General features: G+C 44.1%; 1 protein-coding gene across 6 annotated transcripts in view; it reads right to left on the bottom strand.

Annotated features, from left to right (window-relative positions):
• Nucleotides 1–21,878, bottom strand: part of GYG2 (glycogenin 2) — a 358,634-nt gene that overhangs the window by 45,429 nt on the left and 291,327 nt on the right. For all 6 annotated transcript variants that reach the window (XM_069637039.1, XM_069637038.1, XM_069637040.1 and 3 more), the window contains one exon: nt 922–1,041. In XM_069637039.1, the coding sequence (XP_069493140.1) occupies nt 922–1,041 (120 nt within the window). The remainder of the gene's footprint in view (nt 1–921; nt 1,042–21,878) is intronic.

Here is a 21,878-nt window from a genome sequence, read left to right as displayed (position 1 = left end):
ACAAACAAGCCTGACCCTGAAAAACTCTTCTCTAGTGTGCTTCCAAGAAAATTCTCTCAATTATAGTTCACAAGAAACCCTCCCTCAGTCCCATGACCTCATCAACATCCGTGCAATCTTCAACATCCAAGAATGCATACTGAACAAAACAACATTTAATAATCCCCTTTCATCCGAGCTAAGCCTGTTCCACAGCACACACTGCATCATTCACTGTCCTTGAAGAATTGCTGTTGAACTGAGGTGCAAATAGAGTGACTGCACTAACATATCAACCTGTAAACATCTTGCAACACCAAATAGCACCATCCTGGTTCAAGTTTCAACAACCATATAGCCTCCACTATGGAAGTGCTGCAATGGGTTCCATCATGTATTCAAATTTGAATTCATTGGTTCTTTCCCATGAATTGTGGGATGTCATTCTGCCCAAAAGCTTTGTGCTGAAAACAAGTATTTTTCTGCTCAAACTGGAAGGTTTCAGAGGAAGACCAGCAAACGTGTGCTTAGACACTGAGTGGTCACATATACAACACAAATAAAACATTTGTTGTAATCTATGACAAAAAATAACAATAGCTCTTCAAAATTAAATTTCTCATTCACACCCAGAATACAGCTCTGACTGGGTTTTAGCCAATCGGTGTCCTCAGAATGTGGGCAGCATGTGGTGGTGTGTGTCAAAGGTCTCTTGCTTTTCCCCTGCACACTAACACATTCAGGATTTCCTCCTGATGCCTACAAGCCCCTCTTTAGCTCCCACACCTATGTGTCCGACTGTCTACCTTCCTCTTTTTGCTCTGCTGATTTCCCATGGCCCCCCCACCCACCCCTGCACTGACACCCATTTTACATCTCATTCCCTTACAGTAAATCAAAAGGTAAGATGAATGTCTGTTTTGATTGGCAGCTTCGACTTACTGTTCGCTCGGGTGAGCTTGGAGCAGAGATCTGTGGCGAAGCTTCTGGAAGGGGTGTGGCAGACTGTGTCAGAAAAGAGTCCTCTCTCTTCATAGTAACTTCAATCCCTCCATAATGGTGCTAGAAAAAGATGGAGAATAATACATTGCATTATTCTCTTATTGTAGACCTCTTTCCTCCCATTTACATTGTTATATTGTACATGATTTGACCATCAACCTCAAATAGTGGGACAACCTTGTGAGAAACAATATCAACTTGGAGACAGAATTTCCATGGCTACAGGTTCACCATAGGAAAACGTCTTGGTAAGGAGACAGTAGTGGTAGATAGTCTGGTCTGGCAAACATCTGGATGGAGAAAGCCGAGGTCAGGATGGATATATAGCTCTTCCCCTCAGCATCCTCCTTCTAGGGCCCAGCAATTATCCTGTTGTGTGGTTGAATATAAATGTGATTGCTTAACACAGTCTATGGGCCTCATTACACGGTAGGGGTTTACCGCTACCGGTAAGGGCAACGGTACCGGTAAACCCCTACCGCCTTACTACGAGTTCCCTTTGCGGGACCCGACTTTAACGGCTGGTTTTTCCAGCCGTTAAAGTAGGGTGCCGCAAAGGGACCTCGGAGCTAATTACGGTACCGCAATTTGCGGTACCGTAATTAGCACCTTCCCGACTCCCATTCTGCCCTATGGGGGCAAAAATGGGAATGGGGAAGAGCCTTGGTGAATGGGGAATTACCGCCTCCGCTCACCTTGGAGTAGGGCGGTAACTCCGCCATCCACCAAGGTGGACACGGTAAAATACCGGCGGCAACCATGGCGCTAATAGCGCCATGGTTACCGCCTACCGTGTAATGAGGCCCTATGTGTGTATTGACTAGAAAGAACTGCAAAGATAATGTGAAGTGGCACCAATCCAATGAGGTTTTGCATATTAAAGAACATTGTGGAAAGATTAGAATGACCAAAGAGCTTTTTATCTGTTGTAAGAGGTGTATGTCTGAATCACTAAATACCTAAAGCACACTGGGTTTAGTACACATTTCCTTTTTTAATTTATCTTAATACAAAGGTCACCCTAACAATAGAGCTTTTGTAAATATCAAGCATATATGTTTGGCCCAGAAAGACTTTAGCTGTCAGACTGAATGACTGCTTATAGCTCAAAATTACTCCGGCAGTGTTGCGAATCAGCCAGACTCAGAAAAACAATTGTCTTTACAATTAAAAAATGAAAACCAGTCAATTGAAAATAAACTGCAATACAATGCTGCTCCTCTGAAAATCTGCTGGCCTAGGCCTTGGCCTAGTCGGCCTTGTAAATAAGTATCTGCACCTTGCATGTAATTTTCAACACTAGTGTTGCTTAAAAGTAAAGATTACAGCAAGGTGAAATCATATTTACTCTTTACTTTTACTCTATACTTTGAGAGAAATAAAACCCTGCCTGCAAATATGCTTTGCAGACAGGGTTTTAAAATGGGTTCCATTGCAATCCGCCTGGTTATTAGCATGTGCTAATGTGAGGCGTATTCCACTGGAATCATACCGCTATACACCCGTATGAAAATCTCACGCAGGCATAAAACAAGCTGCTCTCCTCAGATGAAGGAGGAAAGAAAAGCAAAGATGCAATCTCTGCTTTGCTGTCCTCCTACACATCAGGACAGCTGTACATTAAAGTGGAGCACAAAAGATAAGCATAAACATCTTTTACCCTTTCCTTCTAATCTCCACTAAAGGAAAAAGTGACCCCTAAAATGAAGGGGACAGCCAGTGAAGAAAGTCTACACTGGAAAAGGGAAGTCAACTTAAGAAACATTCTAAGAGAGAGCTAGAGAGAGAGGGGGAAGGGAGAGAGAGCGAGAGATGGATGCCTTCAAATAAAGACATAATACAGACAGTTAGGATGCTAGCCCAAATATACATTGAAAAATAACTATCACTCTAAAACCATGAAAAAACTGTTAAAAAGATGTTTGAAAAACTCACCATCTCTACGATAAACAAAGTGGAAGTAAATGTGGTGTGGGATGTGGGCAAGGTTGCAATAGAATACACAATATTGGTGCGGTATACCTTTCAAGAAAGTAACTTCGCTTGTGTGAAAACCCTACAAAAAAATGGCTTTGCTACTCTTGGAATGAGGGAGGTTTACTCACTGGGGTTTAGTCCCAACTACTCCCAACAAAAGGGCGCAGGGGGTTTAGTCTCAGCTACTCTTGGCACAAGTGGTGGTTTGCACTCTTGGGTTTAGGCCAAGCTACTATCACCACAAGTGGGGACTTACTCTCCAGGGGTTAGACCCAGCTACTCCCGGCATGAGTGGTGGTTTGCACTCTTGGGTTTAGTCCCAGCTACGATCGTCACTAGTGGGGGCTTACTCTCCACTTGTTAGACCCAGCAACTCACAGCATGAGTGGTGGTTTTGCTCTCTGGGGTTTAGTCCCAGCTACTATTGGCACTAGTGGGGGCTTACTCTCCAGGGGTTAGACCCAAGCTACCCCCCGCATGAGTGGTGGTTTGCTCTCTGTGTTTAGTCCCAGCTACTATCGGCACTAGTGGGGCCTTACTCTCCAGGGGTTAGACCCAGCAACTCACAGCATGAGTGGTGGTTTGCTCTCTGGGGTTTAGTCCCAGCTACTATTGGCACTAGTGGGGGCTTACTCTCCAGGGGTTAGACCCAAGCTAGCCCCCGCATGAGTGGTGGTTTGCTCTCTGTGTTTAGCCCCAGCTACTATCGGCACTAGTGGGGCCTTACTCTCCAGGGGTTAGACCCAGTTACTCCCTGCATGAGTGGTAGTTTGCTATCTGGAGTTTAGTCCCAGCCACTATCAGCACTAGTGGGTGCTTACTCTCCAGGGGCTAGACCCAACTACCTCCGACATGAGTGGTGGTTTGCTCTCTGGTGTTAGTCCCAGCTACTATCTGCACTAGTGGGGGCTTACTTGCCAGGGGTTAGACCCGGCTACTCCCAGCACGAGTTGTGGTTTGCTCTCTGGGGTTTAGTCCCAGCTACTATCGGCACTAGTGGGTGCTTGCTCTTCAGGGTTTAGACCCAGCTACTCCAAGCATGAGTGGAGATTTAATTTCTGCTGTTTATTCCCAGCTACTCTTGGCACAAGTCAGGGTTTACTTTCTGGGGTTTAGGAACAGCTACTCCCTACATGAATCGAGATTTACTCTTTGGGTCAGTCCCAGCTACTCCAGGCATAAGTGGGGGTTTCATCTCTGGGGTTTAGTAACAGCTACACTCCTGCCATCAGTTGCGGTTTGCTCTCGGGGGGTTTGGTCCCAGCTACTCCCAGCATGAGTGGGGGTTTATTTTCTGGAGTTTAGTCCCAGCTACTCTCAGACTAAGCTATTTTCAGCTAGAGTGGGTGATTCATTTCTGAGGTTTAGCGGCAGCTACACTCAGCACAACTGAGCTGTTTGTCTCTGAGAAGTTTGATAAAAACAAGTGCCAAGTTGGACAAGCTACATATGGAGCAGCCTCGTAATACAATGATTATCGATTTGGTGAGCTCTTTGATCTGCAGAAATGGAGTTCATTGCATGTGTTCATTGTTTTGCAACACATTCACAGAGGCGAGTGTCTAAGCATGAGGCTGGCTGGTTAACCTTGCATGCATGTCTCCCACAGGTTAACCTTGCATGCATGTCTCCCACAGGTTAACCTTGCATGCATGTCTCCCACAGGTTAACCTTGCATGCATGTCTCCCACAGGTTAACCTTGCATGCATGTCTCCCACAGGTTAACCTTGCATGCATGTCTCCCACAGGTTAACCTTGCATGCATGTCTCCCACAGGTTAACCTTGCATGCATGTCTCCCACAGGTTAACCTTGCATGCATGTCTCCCACAGGTTAACCTTGCATGCATGTCTCCCACAGGTTACTCAATGTGTGATGTTTTCAACACAGACTCTTAAGGTCTGATTTACAACAAAAATGTATCACGGGAAAGTCCCATTAAAAACATTTTTTGTTAATCAGGCCCTTAGTCTTTTGGGATTTCTTTTAGGTTTTGGGTGTAAATTGAGCAAAACTGACCCCCGATGAAGAATAATTTGGGCGTGTTCTCCCTGGATAGTCCTAGCAACTTTATTAGCTAATTCTCAGAGTCCTTTCCAATTTCTCTTCAAGAATTGGTCAAGTGCCTGAAAACCAGTGCAAGATAGAAATCCCAACCCATCTAGATTTGCTGAGGCCTTCCCAGTACCAGGAATCCACATGTGTTTCAGCTGTTGGTGGAGTGCTGTGAAGCCAGAGCTGCCACAACAGCATGAGGGGTGGAGAGGTATCAGCTCAGTTCAAAGTCTTTCTTTTAGGATCAAAACACATCCCATAACAGAATGCAAAATGCATCAAGATAAACCATAGGGCCTGATTAACAGAAGGGTTTTATAATCCCAGCAGAACAGTACATCTTCACTCATCCCATAGGAAAACACTCTGTGAATCGGGCCCATAATATGTAAAACAAATGCAGACAACTTAAAACACTATACAAATTCAGACCACATATATACATTCTTCGGCTCAACATTCATTTAATTCCTAAATACAAATTAAAAGCTAATCATTACAGACAAATACATTCCGCTAATTATACAGCTAATCTGTCAACCTGGAGAGATTAGCCTGCATGCTGGAATCAAAGACACGTATTGTAGGTGTCTCCACCTTACGGAAAATGCACTTTTCCTAAAGGACAGAAGCGCCCATGTATCTTCTTTACGCTTCACTGCAATTAATAGATAAAAACGGGGCGACGCTGCCCAAACGTGTTCTCTCTCAAAATTGGTAGCACAGCAGCCCTTCTAATTTGTTTCCAGCGGCGTTCATACAGAAAGGACAAACGCATTTCTTTGTCCACAGTGTGACAGTGGTATTAAGACGACTGCAATTAAATCTTCCAAGGTCAGTACTGTTAGGACCCGTATCCAGAGCAGCCCTATTGGACTGCATTTACATTTCCCTCTCACCTCTCTGCTGCTTCTAGCATAGATTTAAGTTCTGCTTAAGCTTACAACCGAGTGACTTCATCAGAAAATTGTGGTGCGAAAAGCATTCATCTTCGATATTTCACCTTGAATATATTTAAACTATGGGATCATTAAAACCCTTTTACAAACCTGACTATCGTGCCATGGACACATTCAGATTAATCAGCACATTGAGCCTCATTACGGGTCCGGCAGCAACCCTGCTGGTGCCATCGGCGGGTTGCTGCCAGACCCGTAAAAAATTACCAGTGCCTGACTTTCCGGTGCCAGCAGGCTATTCCAAATCCAGCGGCCGGGAAGTCAGGCGCCGGTAATTTCGTTAGTCCCCATTCCCATAGAGTCCCATGGGACTTTATTAGAATGAGGACACGGGACACCAGCACCGTTGCTAAGGGTGCCGGTGGGCCTGTGAAAACTGTGAGGGCGGGTGCCGTCCCACCAAGGCAGGTCTGACCTGCAGGTGAGAGGGCACCCGCCTGCAGAGTTGTAGTGCGCCGGTCCGAAAACATTGGTGCCGGTAAGCTTACCAGCACCATTGTTCCGGACTGGCACACTTACTGACTTATAGAGGTTATCCAGTATTTTTACAGAGGAATTTTCACAGCAGATTTTGATTAGACCATTTTTTTAAGCAAATGTTGGATGCAAAAATGCAGGAGGGGCATTTGAGTGAGGTAATACGGGATCGGTGGAGAGTGGGGCTTGGTGGGAGGGCAGGGGGTTGGTGAGGGTCTACCCCCACACTTTGCATAAAGAAAAATATCAGTACCAAATTGAGTTAAAAAATACACAGCAGTGAAAATTATTTTGTAAAAACAAATAGAACCAAAATGGAGAGATCGAGCTTAGATGTATGTGATCCTTGGGATGGGGCAACCGCAGCTCATTACAGACTCCATGAATGGGGGTCGGCAGTGGAAACCACAGCCGTCTTTTACAATAAAAGGCCTGAACTCGCTCTACTGTTGTGCCATCCCTCAGACATCCACAGGACCATCCTGCCGCAGGCTACCAACTTCACCTTTGCATAGTAAATTCGGAAGCATAAGATCCCTTGGGTAGGCTTTAATGCTTGGGGCAAATGAAAAAAAATACCAGCAATGGCTTAAGCTATTGTGCCAGCATCATGCCTATTAATATGGGATTTAACTAGGACAGACCTGTCAAAATTAACACCTAAATAATCAAACACGGTATAAAATCCTCTGTCCGCAGTGGCACACCCCTTTGAGAATTCCATTACCGTTGAAGTTTTCACATTAAGACGCAAGACATCCATGTCTTTACTATATAACTCAATCAATAATTGGTGGGAGGACATGTGCAGTCTTTTGACCTCCCTCTTAAATAGCACAGGAGGGGATTGTGTCCTTTTGCACTTAGGTGCAAAAGGTTTCCTGGGAAATTTTGGTTATTTCAAAACTGAGTGCAAACTATATAACTCCATCAATAATTGGTGGGGGAACATGTGCAGTCTTTTGACCTCCCTCTTAAATAGCACAGGAGGGGATTGTGTCCTTTTGCACTTACGTGCAAAAGGTTTCCTGGGAAATTTTGGTTATTTCAAAACTGAGTGCAAACTATATAACTCAATCAATAATTGGTGGGGGGACATGTGCAGTCTTTTGACCTCCCTCTTAAATAGCACAGGAGGGGATTGTGTCCTTTTGCACTTACGTGCAAAAGGTTTCCTAGGAAATTTTGGTTATTTCAAAACTGAGTGCAAATGTGAAGAGTAACAGCATAGCCAAAATCGCTTCTAATCTTCACTTTTCCAATCTGTTTTGGAAAAACTATAAATGCTGGTTGCAAATTGCGCTTTGCAGTCGGAATTTACAATGGATTCCTAAGGAATCTGCCTTCTTTTACCAGATGGGAAAGTCAGCCAGATTCCATGGTATTCAGCCAGCATGACTGCTGCTTGAAGAAGCTTCGTTTTGCTTTTAAAAACGTTCTACTGTCTGCACAGCATTGCGAGCTATACACAGCTCCTGCTGGTGAAATTTTCATTCCTTGCCGCTTCCTGGAGGAGGCGGAGCCAGCCCTCAGCACGTGACGGATCACGTGACTTTACAGGACTATTTCAGGAGCCGTGAGTCGCTCGAGCAGGGTGACTGCTGCTTGAAGAAGCTTCGTTTTGCTTTTAAAAACGTTCTACTGTCTGCACAGCATTGCGAGCTATACATAGCTCCTGCTGGTGAAATTTTCATTCCTTGCCGCTTCCTGGAGGAGGCGGAGCCAGCCCGCAGCACGTGACGGATCACGTGACTTTACAGGACTATTTCAGGAGCCGTGAGTCGCTCGAGCAGGGTGACTGCTGCTTGAAGAAGCTTCGTTTTGCTTTTAAAAACGTTCTACTGTCTGCACAGCATTGCGAGCTATACACAGCTCCTGCTGGTGAAATTTTCATTCCTTGCCGCTTCCTGGAGGAGGCGTAGCCAGCCCGCAGCACGTGACGGATCACGTGACTTTACAGGACTATTTCAGGAGCCGTGAGTCGCTCGAGCAGGGTGACTGCTGCTTGAAGAAGCTTCGTTTTGCTTTTAAAAACGTTCTACTGTCTGCACAGCATTGCAAGCTATACACAGCTCCTGCTGGTGAAATTTTCATTCCTTGCCGCTTCCTGGAGGAGGCGGAGCCAGCCCGCAGCACGTGACGGATCACGTGACTTTACAGGACTATTTCAGGAGCCGTGAGTCGCTCGAGCAGGGTGACTGCTGCTTGAAGAAGCTTCGTTTTGCTTTTAAAAACGTTCTACTGTCTGCACAGCATTGCGAGCTATACACAGCTCCTGCTGGTGAAATTTTCATTCCTTGCCGCTTCCTGGAGGAGGCGGAGCCAGCCCGCAGCACGTGACGGATCACGTGACTTTACAGGACTATTTCAGGAGCCGTGAGTCGCTCGAGCAGGGTGACTGCTGCTTGAAGAAGCTTCGTTTTGCTTTTAAAAACGTTCTACTGTCTGCACAGCATTGCGAGCTATACACAGCTCCTGCTGGTGAAATTTTCATTCCTTGCCGCTTCCTGGAGGAGGGGGAGCCAGCCCGCAGCACGTGACGGATCACGTGACTTTACAGGACTATTTCAGGAGCCGTGAGTCGCTCGAGCAGGGTGACTGCTGCTTGAAGAAGCTTCGTTTTGCTTTTAAAAACGTTCTACTGTCTGCACAGCATTGCGAGCTATACACAGCTCCTGCTGGTGAAATTTTCATTCCTTGCCGCTTCCTGGAGGAGGCGGAGCCAGCCCGCAGCACGTGACGGATCACGTGACTTTACAGGACTATTTCAGGAGCCGTGAGTCGCTCGAGCAGGGTGACTGCTGCTTGAAGAAGCTTCGTTTTGCTTTTAAAAACGTTCTACTGTCTGCACAGCATTGCGAGCTATACACAGCTCCTGCTGGTGAAATTTTCATTCCTTGCCGCTTCCTGGAGGAGGCGGAGCCAGCCCGCAGCACGTGACGGATCACGTGACTTTACAGGACTATTTCAGGAGCCGTGAGTCGCTCGAGCAGGGTGACTGCTGCTTGAAGAAGCTTCGTTTTGCTTTTAAAAACGTTCTACTGTCTGCACAGCATTGCGAGCTATACACAGCTCCTGCTGGTGAAATTTTCATTCCTTGCCGCTTCCTGGAGGAGGCGGAGCCAGCCCGCAGCACGTGACGGATCACGTGACTTTACAGGACTATTTCAGGAGCCGTGAGTCGCTCGAGCAGGGTGACTGCTGCTTGAAGAAGCTTCGTTTTGCTTTTAAAAACGTTCTACTGTCTGCACAGCATTGCGAGCTATACACAGCTCCTGCTGGTGAAATTTTCATTCCTTGCCGCTTCCTGGAGGAGGCGGAGCCAGCCCGCAGCACGTGACGGATCACGTGACTTTACAGGACTATTTCAGGAGCCGTGAGTCGCTCGAGCAGGGTGACTGCTGCTTGAAGAAGCTTCGTTTTGCTTTTAAAAACGTTCTACTGTCTGCACAGCATTGCGAGCTATACACAGCTCCTGCTGGTGAAATTTTCATTCCTTGCCGCTTCCTGGAGGAGGCGGAGCCAGCCCGCAGCACGTGACGGATCACGTGACTTTACAGGACTATTTCAGGAGCCGTGAGTCGCTCGAGCAGGGTGACTGCTGCTTGAAGAAGCTTCGTTTTGCTTTTAAAAACGTTCTACTGTCTGCACAGCATTGCGAGCTATACACAGCTCCTGCTGGTGAAATTTTCATTCCTTGCCGCTTCCTGGAGGAGGCGGAGCCAGCCCGCAGCACGTGACGGATCACGTGACTTTACAGGACTATTTCAGGAGCCGTGAGTCGCTCGAGCAGGGTGACTGCTGCTTGAAGAGGCTTCGTTTTGCTTTTAAAAACGTTCTACTGTCTGCACAGCATTGCGAGCTATACACAGCTCCTGCTGGTGAAATTTTCATTCCTTGCCGCTTCCTGGAGGAGGGGGAGCCAGCCCGCAGCACGTGACGGATCACGTGACTTTACAGGACTATTTCAGGAGCCGTGAGTCGCTCGAGCAGGGTGACTGCTGCTTGAAGAAGCTTCGTTTTGCTTTTAAAAACGTTCTACTGTCTGCACAGCATTGCGAGCTATACACAGCTCCTGCTGGTGAAATTTTCATTCCTTGCCGCTTCCTGGAGGAGGCGGAGCCAGCCCGCAGCACGTGACGGATCACGTGACTTTACAGGACTATTTCAGGAGCCGTGAGTCACCCTCGCGGCGATAAGCCCGGCAGCGAAAAGGGCGCTGCATTTCTGTTAGGCTGTTGGGCGGTTGAAGGGCAAAGATAAAACCATCACGCTTTACTGCTTCGGTCGATAGTCCAAGAGTGTGGTGAGTGCCTAGTTGTCCGTGCTCCACATTGCATTGAAGCCACTCTTGGCTATTATATCTGTTCCTGACTGATTGTGCCTTGTAAAAATGAAACGAGGCATCAACTCTTTAAAAACAGGAATGCCTCCTGCTACTGCTGCTCTTTTCACGAATAGCATCCATGCCGTGCCAAACGTGGCTGCGGAAACTCTGAACAAAACGAGATTGAGTTCAACTCCTCGTGTGAGGACTCAAAAAGTGATGTCCAAAAGTAAAGCAGTGTTATCCGATGGGATGGACATTCGATCTTTTTGTTCTAAATCCATTTATGAGATCCCCTGTGATCCTAATAACAGGGATAACACTTTGAAAGTAAATGATTGTTTGGTTGAATCTATTGCAGCTACAAAAAAGGATCCTTCACATGGACAACAAAATAGGAATAGTGTAATGGAGGATGTTTTGACGGGAGAGGTTGCAAAAGCTGTCTCTTCAACTGAACCTATAGTAAAGTTTGCCAAAGAAAATGTCTCGCTTACAGATAGCATTTTGCTTAATAACGTACTGACTGGTGCCGGCGTGCCGTGTGATAAAATAGCTTATAGTCCTGTTATATCTATAAGTGATGCATCAAACGTTAAGACATTTATTTCGGATGAGGGCGAGGTGCCAGTAATTGATCTTGACATAAATGCCTCTGGTTTATTAAATCATACTTTACCTGAAAATCTTTCCAAATCGCCCATCTTGTTCACGAACATCAGCGTGGCAAATTCTGTAGCAAATCTATCCTTTTTAGCTCCAACTCCACGGAAAGTACCCTCACACAATATGCCAGAGTTTGGATGGGCAGAATCACAGAGTGTAAACATAGGATTTGCGCTTACCTCTTTGAATACGGCAATTATAGCGTTAGCAAAGTTGTTTGAAGTTTTAGTTACAAAAGCCGATGCACACTCAGATCAATTAAATCAGCTATTAGCTGAACAACTTGTACATTCTAACAAATTGACTGGTTTGGGGCATGCTGACTCCATCTTTAAAAAAAAGAAGTCTGTAATGTCTCAAACCTCGGCTCAAGTGTCATGTAATCTTCAACAAACATATCAACCCATACCAAGTTTTCCAGCACCTGTAGTTGACCCTTTCATTCCCACAATCCAAACTTTAGCTAAACAGCAAAAAAAAACACCATACCCATTGTTTGATGTCAACACAAGCTTAGCTGATCAAGTGAAAACAGGGCTGAATAAAGCTGTTTCTCAACCGAAAAAGACAAAAAACATCAAATCTGTGACTAAATGTGCCTCACAAATTAAATCTTTTGTGAAGAACCTGTCTATACCAGCTGCAACCACTTTAGCTGCCGCTAAAGTAATATCAAAGAAATATGCTCTTCAGGCACAGTCAAAAAAAGCAAAATCAAATCCGGTGGTAGTTCCCCCGGTTGTAGACCATAGTCCCCTAAATGAGCTGATACGTGTGGCTACTGACGTGTCTAAAAATAATGCTACTTTGTCAGGAGCGGGGGTCAGGGATGTACGGCTTAAAGAATTAAGGCAAGCAATTGATGACTATATGGTAGCCAAACCTGCTCTTAAAAGTCTAACTTTCGCACCTTGTGAAACGGCTCTTGTTCATAAACCTGTTACGACGTCGATACAATCACCTCAAACAGCAAGTTCACAAGTTCCTACTAAAGTGAGCACAGTACAAGTTGTGTCTCAGGCATCAGCCGTTAACGCACAAAACACCCCGGTACCTGAGCCCTTGTCTGCTAGTGACATCGAAAGGTTGATTCAGTCTTCGCTAATTAAATTCCTTGAGATTCCTCCCACGACCCAACATAAAGTCTGTCCACCAGTCCAACCAATCTTGAACCCGCAGCCTCAAGTTGATACCTCAAAACGTGCGCGCATCTGTGCAAAGCGGCCAGCGATCCATGCTTTAACACTTAGTTGTTTGCCTGAACCTGTCAAGCAATATAACTTGAATCGTGCATCGGTGCTAGCTATATTTAGTGAGATTCCTGAGCTCGATGATATTGGGACGGTTGACATCGAGCTCGTTGAATTTGTTAACAACTCTAACTGGACTGCGTCAACTCTCTGGATTAATTCAAGGCTTGTAGTAAATACACTCTGGTCTGTCAAATCACAATTGTTGGATCTGGGTTTCTCCCTTCAAATTAAATCTGATTTATTAGACTCTTCTGTACACTTACAACAATCGGCTAACTTAAAACAAACACCAAACAAAAATCAAGCGCTGTCTCATCCCGCATGCACTTGTGAGTTTAAAATCAATCAATGTTAGCATGCTGAAATTACAGAATCTTGTTTGTCATTTGTAAGCTGGAATTCGAGAGGGAACAGACATCTGCTAAATAATGGGAGTGTACAGCTATTAGAGCATGACGTAATTATGATACAAGAGTCATGGTTTACTAGTGTTCCCACATGGAACAATTATGATGTCACTCTGATACCAGCTGAGAAGGGTCTTTGGGGACGTCCTACTGCTGGTCTATTGATGGGGGTGAAACAGACCGTGGGTCTGAAAATTGAACCTTGGTTTTCTCCAAATGCTTTTCTACAGATGACAAAGATCGGTGGCAAGGACTTTGTGGGTGCCGCTATCAATGTGTACTGGAACCCGCTGCGCATTTCTGATGAGTGTTTCTTGGATTCTGTGGTTAAGGCTATCGATATTGTGATGCTCGAGGGCTTGTCTCATTTTATTATTCTTGCTGGTGATTTAAATCTGCATTGCCTAGGCCCTCCAGACAAATTGGAAAAAAATCGCTTGAGTAAGTGGTCAACTTTAGTCAAATCTCGAAACTTGTTCATGTTAAATGGTGCCTTCCCACAAGACACGCCACCAAGATCTACTTGGCATCGTGCTAACAGCGAGGGCATCATTGACTTTATGTATGTTAATGCACAGATGTTTAACAAGGTAACAGCATTCAAAATAATTGAGTCAGACATGAGCGACCATAATATGTTATGTATGCTTCTGTCTGTAAATGTTAGCATCGACCAATTAAAACCTTTTTTTCTTATGGGCTCGCATAACATAAATCCGTCTAGAAATAGATTAATATGGACCGAGTCTTCGTTGGGAGCCTTTAGGACACACTATTACGCTCAACTTAATGATGGAGCATCCCAAAACTCTCTGCCAGTTACACCATATTATGACCTAATGCAGACATTCCAACCGGGGTCCATCAAACAGAAAGTGAAACAAACCCCCCATCTGCACATATTTGATCACCAAATTAGACTTGAGAAAGCTAGGGTACGTTCTGAGAGGAGAGCAGCCCTTAAGCTCCCTTTGCATATGCGACAAACTGTTCTGTCCCGTATCAAAACTAAATATAGAAATTGGGTAAGAGGAAGGAGGGCAAAGCTTTACCAAATTGATGGAATTAGCATATTAAAAACCTTGGCTTCAAAGAACACTGCTCAGTCATGGAACATCATAAATCAAGTGACTGCAGGGCATCAGGTGGCGGTTCAATCAAATGATGTGTCTGAAGCAAGGTGGATACAGCACTATGCTAAACTATTTGCTGAACCTCCGGTGCATTTCTCTAAAATCTCATTTGATACTCTTCCTCCTTTCTACATACATTTTGACAGAGAAGACATCATGTATTTTATCAAGCGAGCCAACAATTCCAGAGCCCCTGGCCCGGATGGCTTATCCAATGCTCACCTTAAACGGTTTCCGGACATCTGGGCGGATATCCTTTGTCTCGTATTTGATCATGTTAACACCTCACAGAGAATTCCCCTGTCGTGGAAGCAATCTATTGTTGTCCCGATTTATAAGAAAGGTGAACGGGCCAACCCAACAAGTTACAGACCGATCTCTCTTTTGGATGTCCCAGGTAAGATCTTTTCTCAGCTGATCTTGCGCGAGCTGAAAAACTGGACAAAAAAATGCCTTAAGAGAGATCCTTTCCAATCAGGTTTTGTAAGTGGACTTGGCACACTTCCTAACATGATCACATTAAATATGTTGAAGTCGAAATATGCACTTAGGAAGCAACCTTTATATTTTGCGTTTATCGATTTTCGTTCTGCTTTTGATTCTATTAACAGAAACTTATTATTTTATAAGTTAAAAGTTTTTGGTTGCCCTTCTTCTCTCTTGTCAATTATCATTCAACTACACACGGACACGTCTATGCGTGTTAGGCTCTCTTTTGAAGGTCTTCTATCTTCTTCCTTTTCAACGTTCCTGGGACTCAAACAGGGGTGCAGCTTAGCATCGATATTATTCAATTTGTTCATATTGGATATGGGGAGTTATTTCGTGCATACTTTGTCGGATGCTCCTGAACTTGGTGGTCAGCGCATACCATGGTTGCTTTATGCGGATGACCTTGTTTTAATATCGCAAACTCCTAGAGGTCTCCAGAACTTGCTGTCTGCATTGTCTAACTATTCTAAGGAGAACCAACTTCTAGTCAACTTGGAAAAATCTCAGATTCTAGTCTGTAAGTCAAGAGGGAAAGCTAAGAGCTTAAACATAGTGTGGTATTTACAACAACAACCAATAGAAATTGTGTCAGAATACAAATATCTGGGCCTATACATTCAAAATACCATCATCGATAATAGACACTCGACTGTGTTACAGTCAAAACTGTCAATGCTGCTGTCACAGGCGAAAATACTCGTTTATAAGTACGGGAAATTTACACTGAGGCATTTGTTTATGTATTATGAGCAAAAAGTCATCCCCATCTTGTTATATGGTGTAGAATCCAAGCTGTATTCTAATGACCAAGCTTGGGATAAACTTGAGGCCACATTTTGGAGAAAGGTTCTAAATTTGCCAAACTGCCTACCTTTGCCTATGCTGCATTTTGAACTAGGGCTCAAATCATTATCTAGTAGGGTCAAATGGAGACTGTGTTCTTTCTTTCGGAAATGCATTCTTGGTGGTGGTGAGAACAATATAATGAGTACGATTGCTGGCTACTTGACCTCCTCCGGTTTGGCCTTTCCTAGTCGATGGCGTGGCTTTGTATTAAATGCTATGTCTGAAGCTGATATATCATTACAGCTGCTGATGGAGAACCCAATTCGTGCTAAAACAAAATATTATCAATGGGAGTGGATCCAGAACTATGAACGTTGCAGACAATATAAAGATTTTAATTCTAAAATCTTTGGCATTAAATGCTTGGGTCAAGCGCCAAGTTATCTACTAAAATGTCCCTCTGCGAAAATTCGGTCCAAGTTCTTGCGTTTGAGAATGAACTTGTGGCCTACGAGAGAAGTGTTGGTGAGGCGGAAGACTATTCCTCCTGAACTAAACTTTTGTCGGTTTTGTAATCGTCACAGTGTCAAAGAGACTTTACAACACGTGATAGTTGCATGCCACGCTTTGGAAGACATACGGGCAAAACATTTTACGAATCTGCTAAATGTGCACATGCAATGGGACGATTTGGAGATATGGAGTTCTCTAATCAACAGTACCAGATTTTCGGTTATAAAGGCACTGGTGCACTTTCTAGAATTTATATTACCTTGTGAATTTTTTTTATGAACAGTCATATTAATAATTGGTTGAATGTACATGAGTTGATGTGGTTTTCTATCTTTTGAGATTGTTCTTAATAGGGTAACTTGTGCTGAAGTAATTGTATTATTCTGCAAATTGTGGTATTTGTTGTCGTTCAGCTTTCTTTACTATATGTCCTTAAGTGTATGCTAACCATGTATTGGGACCTTTTTATGGAATTATCATGTAATTTTGAAAAGTTGATTTATTCAGCTATAACAAAATAAAAAAAATAAAAAAAAAAAAATACATATTGGCAGGAAAACCATGATGCTCTTTGAAAGCAGAGCGGGAGAGCAACACGGAAAGGTTTAGGTCTACTTGGTCGAAAACAGTTGACCTATTCCAATTTCACCTATTTTTATGTGGTCTTTTTTTTATCTAAAATGCGGGGGGAGACCCCCCACAACCCTCTTTCCCCACCCACATTAACCTATTCCCTTACCCCTCCCATGTATTTATTTAATTAGACCAAAAAAATTATTTAAAAAAAAACTGTCAAATCAAAAAAGTCAAATGTTTTTTTATCAAGTATGCTAATACCACGCAGAAAGGCATATTCTGCTCTGTGCCCCCACTCCGCCTTACAATGTCATGAAAAGCCCCAAGATCATATCAGCAAAGCAGGAACAGCTAATGCCTTACTTTTGCCCTTTACTTTAGTCAGGGGTTTGGAAAATGACCCACATGCAGTGAATTCCGGGTCCGTGCCAGCAGCACGCAGTCATTCACACATGACCAATCCTGGATTTTTATGGCAACTATCTGTGGCACATCCACGTGTGAGTTACATAGCAACTTGTACCGTAACCCCTCTTATTTTAAAAGATGGTTTGACCCGCACTCCCGTTATATCTTTTTTTTAATTTGATTTAGTTGATACACAACTTTTAAAATATTTACAAAATACAGAGTAATACAAAAGCATACACAAAAAGAAAAAAAAAAGGGAATAAAATACCAAGGGTACAAAAGATACACAGAATAAAAAGAAACATAGGGTAAAAATAAAGTACTTTACATTTCATGTACCTTCCAGATAATTTTGAACAGAATATGAAGAGATGGAGATACCAAACACACATCACAATCCAATAAGACCCCATACAAAGATTGCAACCGAAACAGCAATTTGAGTCACCTAATGATTGCCGGCTTAGGTATCTCAATTTGAGGTGGCCACAACAGGCAGAACCATTCTTAAATATTGAACAATAGCCATCTGTACTTTTTCTCTTCAGGTCGAAAACATAATTTGCCATTTGTAGTCACTCGAAGTGCGAGTGTGGAAGGTGACACTATTCTGAAAACATCTTTCACGCACCAACATTAGAGATGGACAGTCTACTAGCAGATGTTGCAGAGTTTCTTTTTGCTGAACGTCAATGCAATATCTGCAATAGTTTTGTTCCAGAGATATCAGTTTCCGTCTAGATAATACATCTCTCGTACCCCATAGATTAAATCTAAACCTTTGGAATTCGGATCGTATAGCTGGAGAAGGGCATTTCAGCAGGTACTGAGCAATGATACCATAAGGCTTGACTCCAAACACCCAAACATTAAAATCTTTATAGTGCGAGCACTTTGCTAACGTCTCCGCCCAGTCAGCGCAATAGATCTTTACTTTAGCGCGCTCAGGGTTCTGAAGTAACAGCTCTATTGTTACATTTGCATCAATCATATGGCTAAATACACACTTCAGCCATTTCATTGGATATGTATTGCGTGATTTTAACAAGGCAGAGGCCAAAACTTCCAGAATTGTCCCACTATTTATACCCAACATGCACTTCCGTAGCAGGGCACACTGTCTCCACCTTGCCTGTGCATACAAAGACACTAACCTCAACTCGTAACGCACCATTGCGATCGGAGTCGCTTTAGGTAAGCGTAAGATCGCCTTCCAATACTTAGCCTCTAAGGCCTCCCAAGGGTAACCTTTGTCTAACACCATGCTCTCAACACCATACAATAAAATCGGAACGACTTTCATTTTTATAAAAGTCTACTGCATGTTTCAAAGAGAATTTGCCATATATTTTTATGATAATTCTAGACTGTGAGGTCAATTGCAGTAGTTTACTCCGAACCCTTGCTCCTAGGTCACCCTTAGATTACCTGTTTGAAATTTCTATCCCCAAGTATTTGTATTCAGACACCTTTTCCAACTTGATGGCCCTCATTAGGACTCCGGCGCTAAACCATGGTGCTATTAGCACCATGGTCCATGCCGGAGTCCGCCATGGGGAAAGGGGGAATTACCACCCCATTCCAAGGTTGGCGGGGCGGTAATTCCCCCTTTCTCCATGGCCCTTCCCCATTCCCATTTTTGCCCCATGAGGCTCAATGGGAATGGGGAAGGCGGCAATTACGGTACCGCAAATTGTGGTACTGTAATTGTCATCAAGGTCCCTTTGCGGGTCCCTACTTTAACGTCTGGTCCAGACCAGCCGTTCAGGTCGGGAGCCGCAAAGGGACCTCGCAGTAAGGCGTTAAGGGGTTAACGGTGCCGCAGCCTTTTACGGTGCCGTTAACCCCTTAACGCCGGGGTCGTAATGACCCCCGATGTCTTGTAGCGACCATGAATGTGTAAGGGGGGGGTCTCCTTTTGCTTCCCAACTTGGAGAAACAGGCAATTACTTGTGATTTACTAACATTAATAACCAATCTGTTTTCACAGGCATATTCCCCTAGCCTTACAAGCAACCGCTGGAGACCTTGTGGAGTCTGTGACAATAGGACCAGCTTGTCTGTGTATAACAGATACAGGATCTGCTGTGCCCCAAACCTAGGAAGGTCACCATTACAATGTAGAAATTCATTCCCAAGATCTAAAATAAAGAAGTTAAAACAAAAGCGCGGCAAGCGCACAGCCCTGTTTCAAGCCACGTAATGTTTCAATTTCCGGTGACAGCTTCCCATCTAAACTTATGCGAACCCGCATCGATGTATTAGAGTGGAACAAGATGATCAGGGACAGTAGGGAGGTAAGGCACTCATACGCTTTCAGTTTCTTAAACAGCAGATCGCGATCAACAGAATCAAATGCTGCTTTGAAATCTATAAAGCCCATGTATAGGGGTTGAGATCTCTCTAGCTGCTGTGCCTGGAGCAGATTGAGTATCATTATGTTAGGAATTGTTCCTAAGCCCTTTACAAAACCGGATTGTAATGGATCAACCAATTTTTTTAGACGTCACCCAAGCTTGTAGTTCTTTCAGAATTAGCCGACAATATATTTTTCCTGGCACATCGAGCAGCGAGATTGGCCTATAACTGCTCGGTTCCAGTCTGTCCTCCCGTTATATCTCACTACTACACAGGCAGAGTTATTTGAATCGACCGCCACAACCATCCGTAGTAGGCCAACTGGAACACTCATTTGCAACATTACCCACAGCTTGCTGTGGTTATCTTAGGCAAAGTAACTTGCAGGTCTGTAATGCAGCATAGCGCCTTTCCTTTTTAATAAAAGTATCTTTGATATTACCAGGTAAAGATTCAGGGCCTGATGTGCTATGCCAACCCATTCCTGAAAAAAAGCTGATCTGATCACAAATCCAATCCGGCAACCTACCCAGGATGATCTACCCCAAAACTTTGGCCCTAGTCGACTATTCTGAATAGAACCCTCTGGAGATCACTGCATTAAAAACATTGCACAGAAATGGAACACAAGTTATAGGATGTAATTTAAACATTAGTTTGCCATGGATTCCTGACTAGCATGGAAACAGCTCCCACAAGGCACCAGGAGCTGCAGGAGTAGATCACACATTTTGGGCCAATGACCTGTAGCTTGACAATCAAATGGAGGCTTCTGCCAAAGTAAATTGACAAACGTCTCTGCAAGCATGATATTGTGGCAGCAGTGGCCTGCTGCTTGTTCTGGTCTGGAAAAGCAGTAACTTTCCTTGGAGAGTTTGCAAGAGCGGATCTGTTCAAGGTCTTCGTTCGTCCGGAAGAGTTTGAAAGGGGTGCCCCAAAGTGTTCGTTAGCTCGACGAGTGGCTTGCTCATGCTTCTACAGGAATCGATTCCCTAGTAGAACGAGTGTATTTTAATTGGTGCCTAGAACCATGATTGGGCATTCTTGCTTTCCTAAAGTTACTAATCAAGGATTCACGCGTCCCCTGGATCAAGGCAATGGGTAAGTAAGAGTGCAGATGGCACCTATAGTACAGAGTTCTTCAACCTTTGCCTCTCCAGATGTTTTGGACTACAGCATACAATCTTGAGGAATCATGGGAGTTGTAATCTAAAACATCTGCAGAGAATACCTGTATAAGGGATCCCGCTTGGTACTAGAAACGTCAACTTCTCACATAACCTGAATCAAAGCGCATGGGAAGGGGGAAATGGACGAGGTTCTGACAATTGTGCGTCATCAAGGACACACCCAGATACGCCCAGATCCTCTGGGTCAGGTGTGCTATATAAATAAAATAAACAAACCCCGAAATGCAATCCCTTAGCTTTGATGAGAGGTGTGGGCGTGATAATGCACAGGAAGAGGAGGTTAGGGGTTATGTTTATGTGCTTGTATACCCTTTTTTGATACATCCCTAAAAAGTCGAGGACTAAACTACAGACACAACCATTGAGGAAATTGATACACATACATTAGTTAAGATTTAAGCTATCGCTGTAAGAAACATTATGGAAAACGTTAAGGAAAGTATGATGGCACCATCAGGACTTAGAAAGGGTCTAACTTGCCTTCACTCAGGCCTAAAACTATCTAGAAAATGGAAAAATCAGTGAGTTACTGAAGCAGATGATCATTAACACAAGGACCTCTAGGTCAGTACTCGCAACACAGATGACAAGGCAAGACACTGCTACACCAAGTGCAAATTGCAGACAAGACATGGCGAAACATGGGCGCACAAGGTTTGTAGTGTGAAAAATGAAGGGTTAAGTATTATTAAAAAATAGTAATAGGCACCCCTCTGTGATAACAAACACGGCTAAATTACCTGTTCTTTGGGAAGGTACCCACTCGAGAGTCCACAGCCACACTTTAGCTCCTTGTACCTTTCACAGAAGGGAAATTGTCATTTGCATATCAGTATTTTCCCCGCCCACATGGGCAGTCCAGCACCGAAATGCTATGGCAATTCCCTTCTGAGCAAGAGTACCAACAGCAACCCCATACACGTGTTTCAGCCTTGAGGTGGAGGTGTGCCTCTCTAAGCACAGTGAGCAAGGGGTCCACGTCTGGATGACCCTAGGAAACTTAGGGTGACTAAACCTAAGTCCCTTAAACAATCACAAAATAGTCATAGGCGCCCCTCTGCGATAACGAACACAGCTAAATGACCTGTTCTTTGGGAAAGTAGCCACTCAAGAGTCCGCAGCCACACTTTAGCCCACTGTACATTTGACAGAAGGGAAATATCCATTTGTCCCAACCAAAGACTCATATGTGGTATTAACTGTCCATTGATGCTGTAAAGTGGTGAGAGTACCTGGGCATATTGGCTTTGTGATAATTCCGTTTTCAATTGTGTTTAATTGATGTAACTATAGTAAGCTTCTCTTTGTCCCAGTCA

Source organism: Ambystoma mexicanum, chromosome 7p (genome assembly GCF_040938575.1).
Source record: "Ambystoma mexicanum isolate Mex_15411 chromosome 7p, UKY_AmexF1_1, whole genome shotgun sequence".
In the NCBI taxonomy this organism is placed as follows: Eukaryota; Metazoa; Chordata; class Amphibia; order Caudata; family Ambystomatidae; genus Ambystoma; species Ambystoma mexicanum.
Note: the sequence above shows the minus strand (reverse complement) of the source record. Positions and strands in the feature narration are given on the sequence as shown.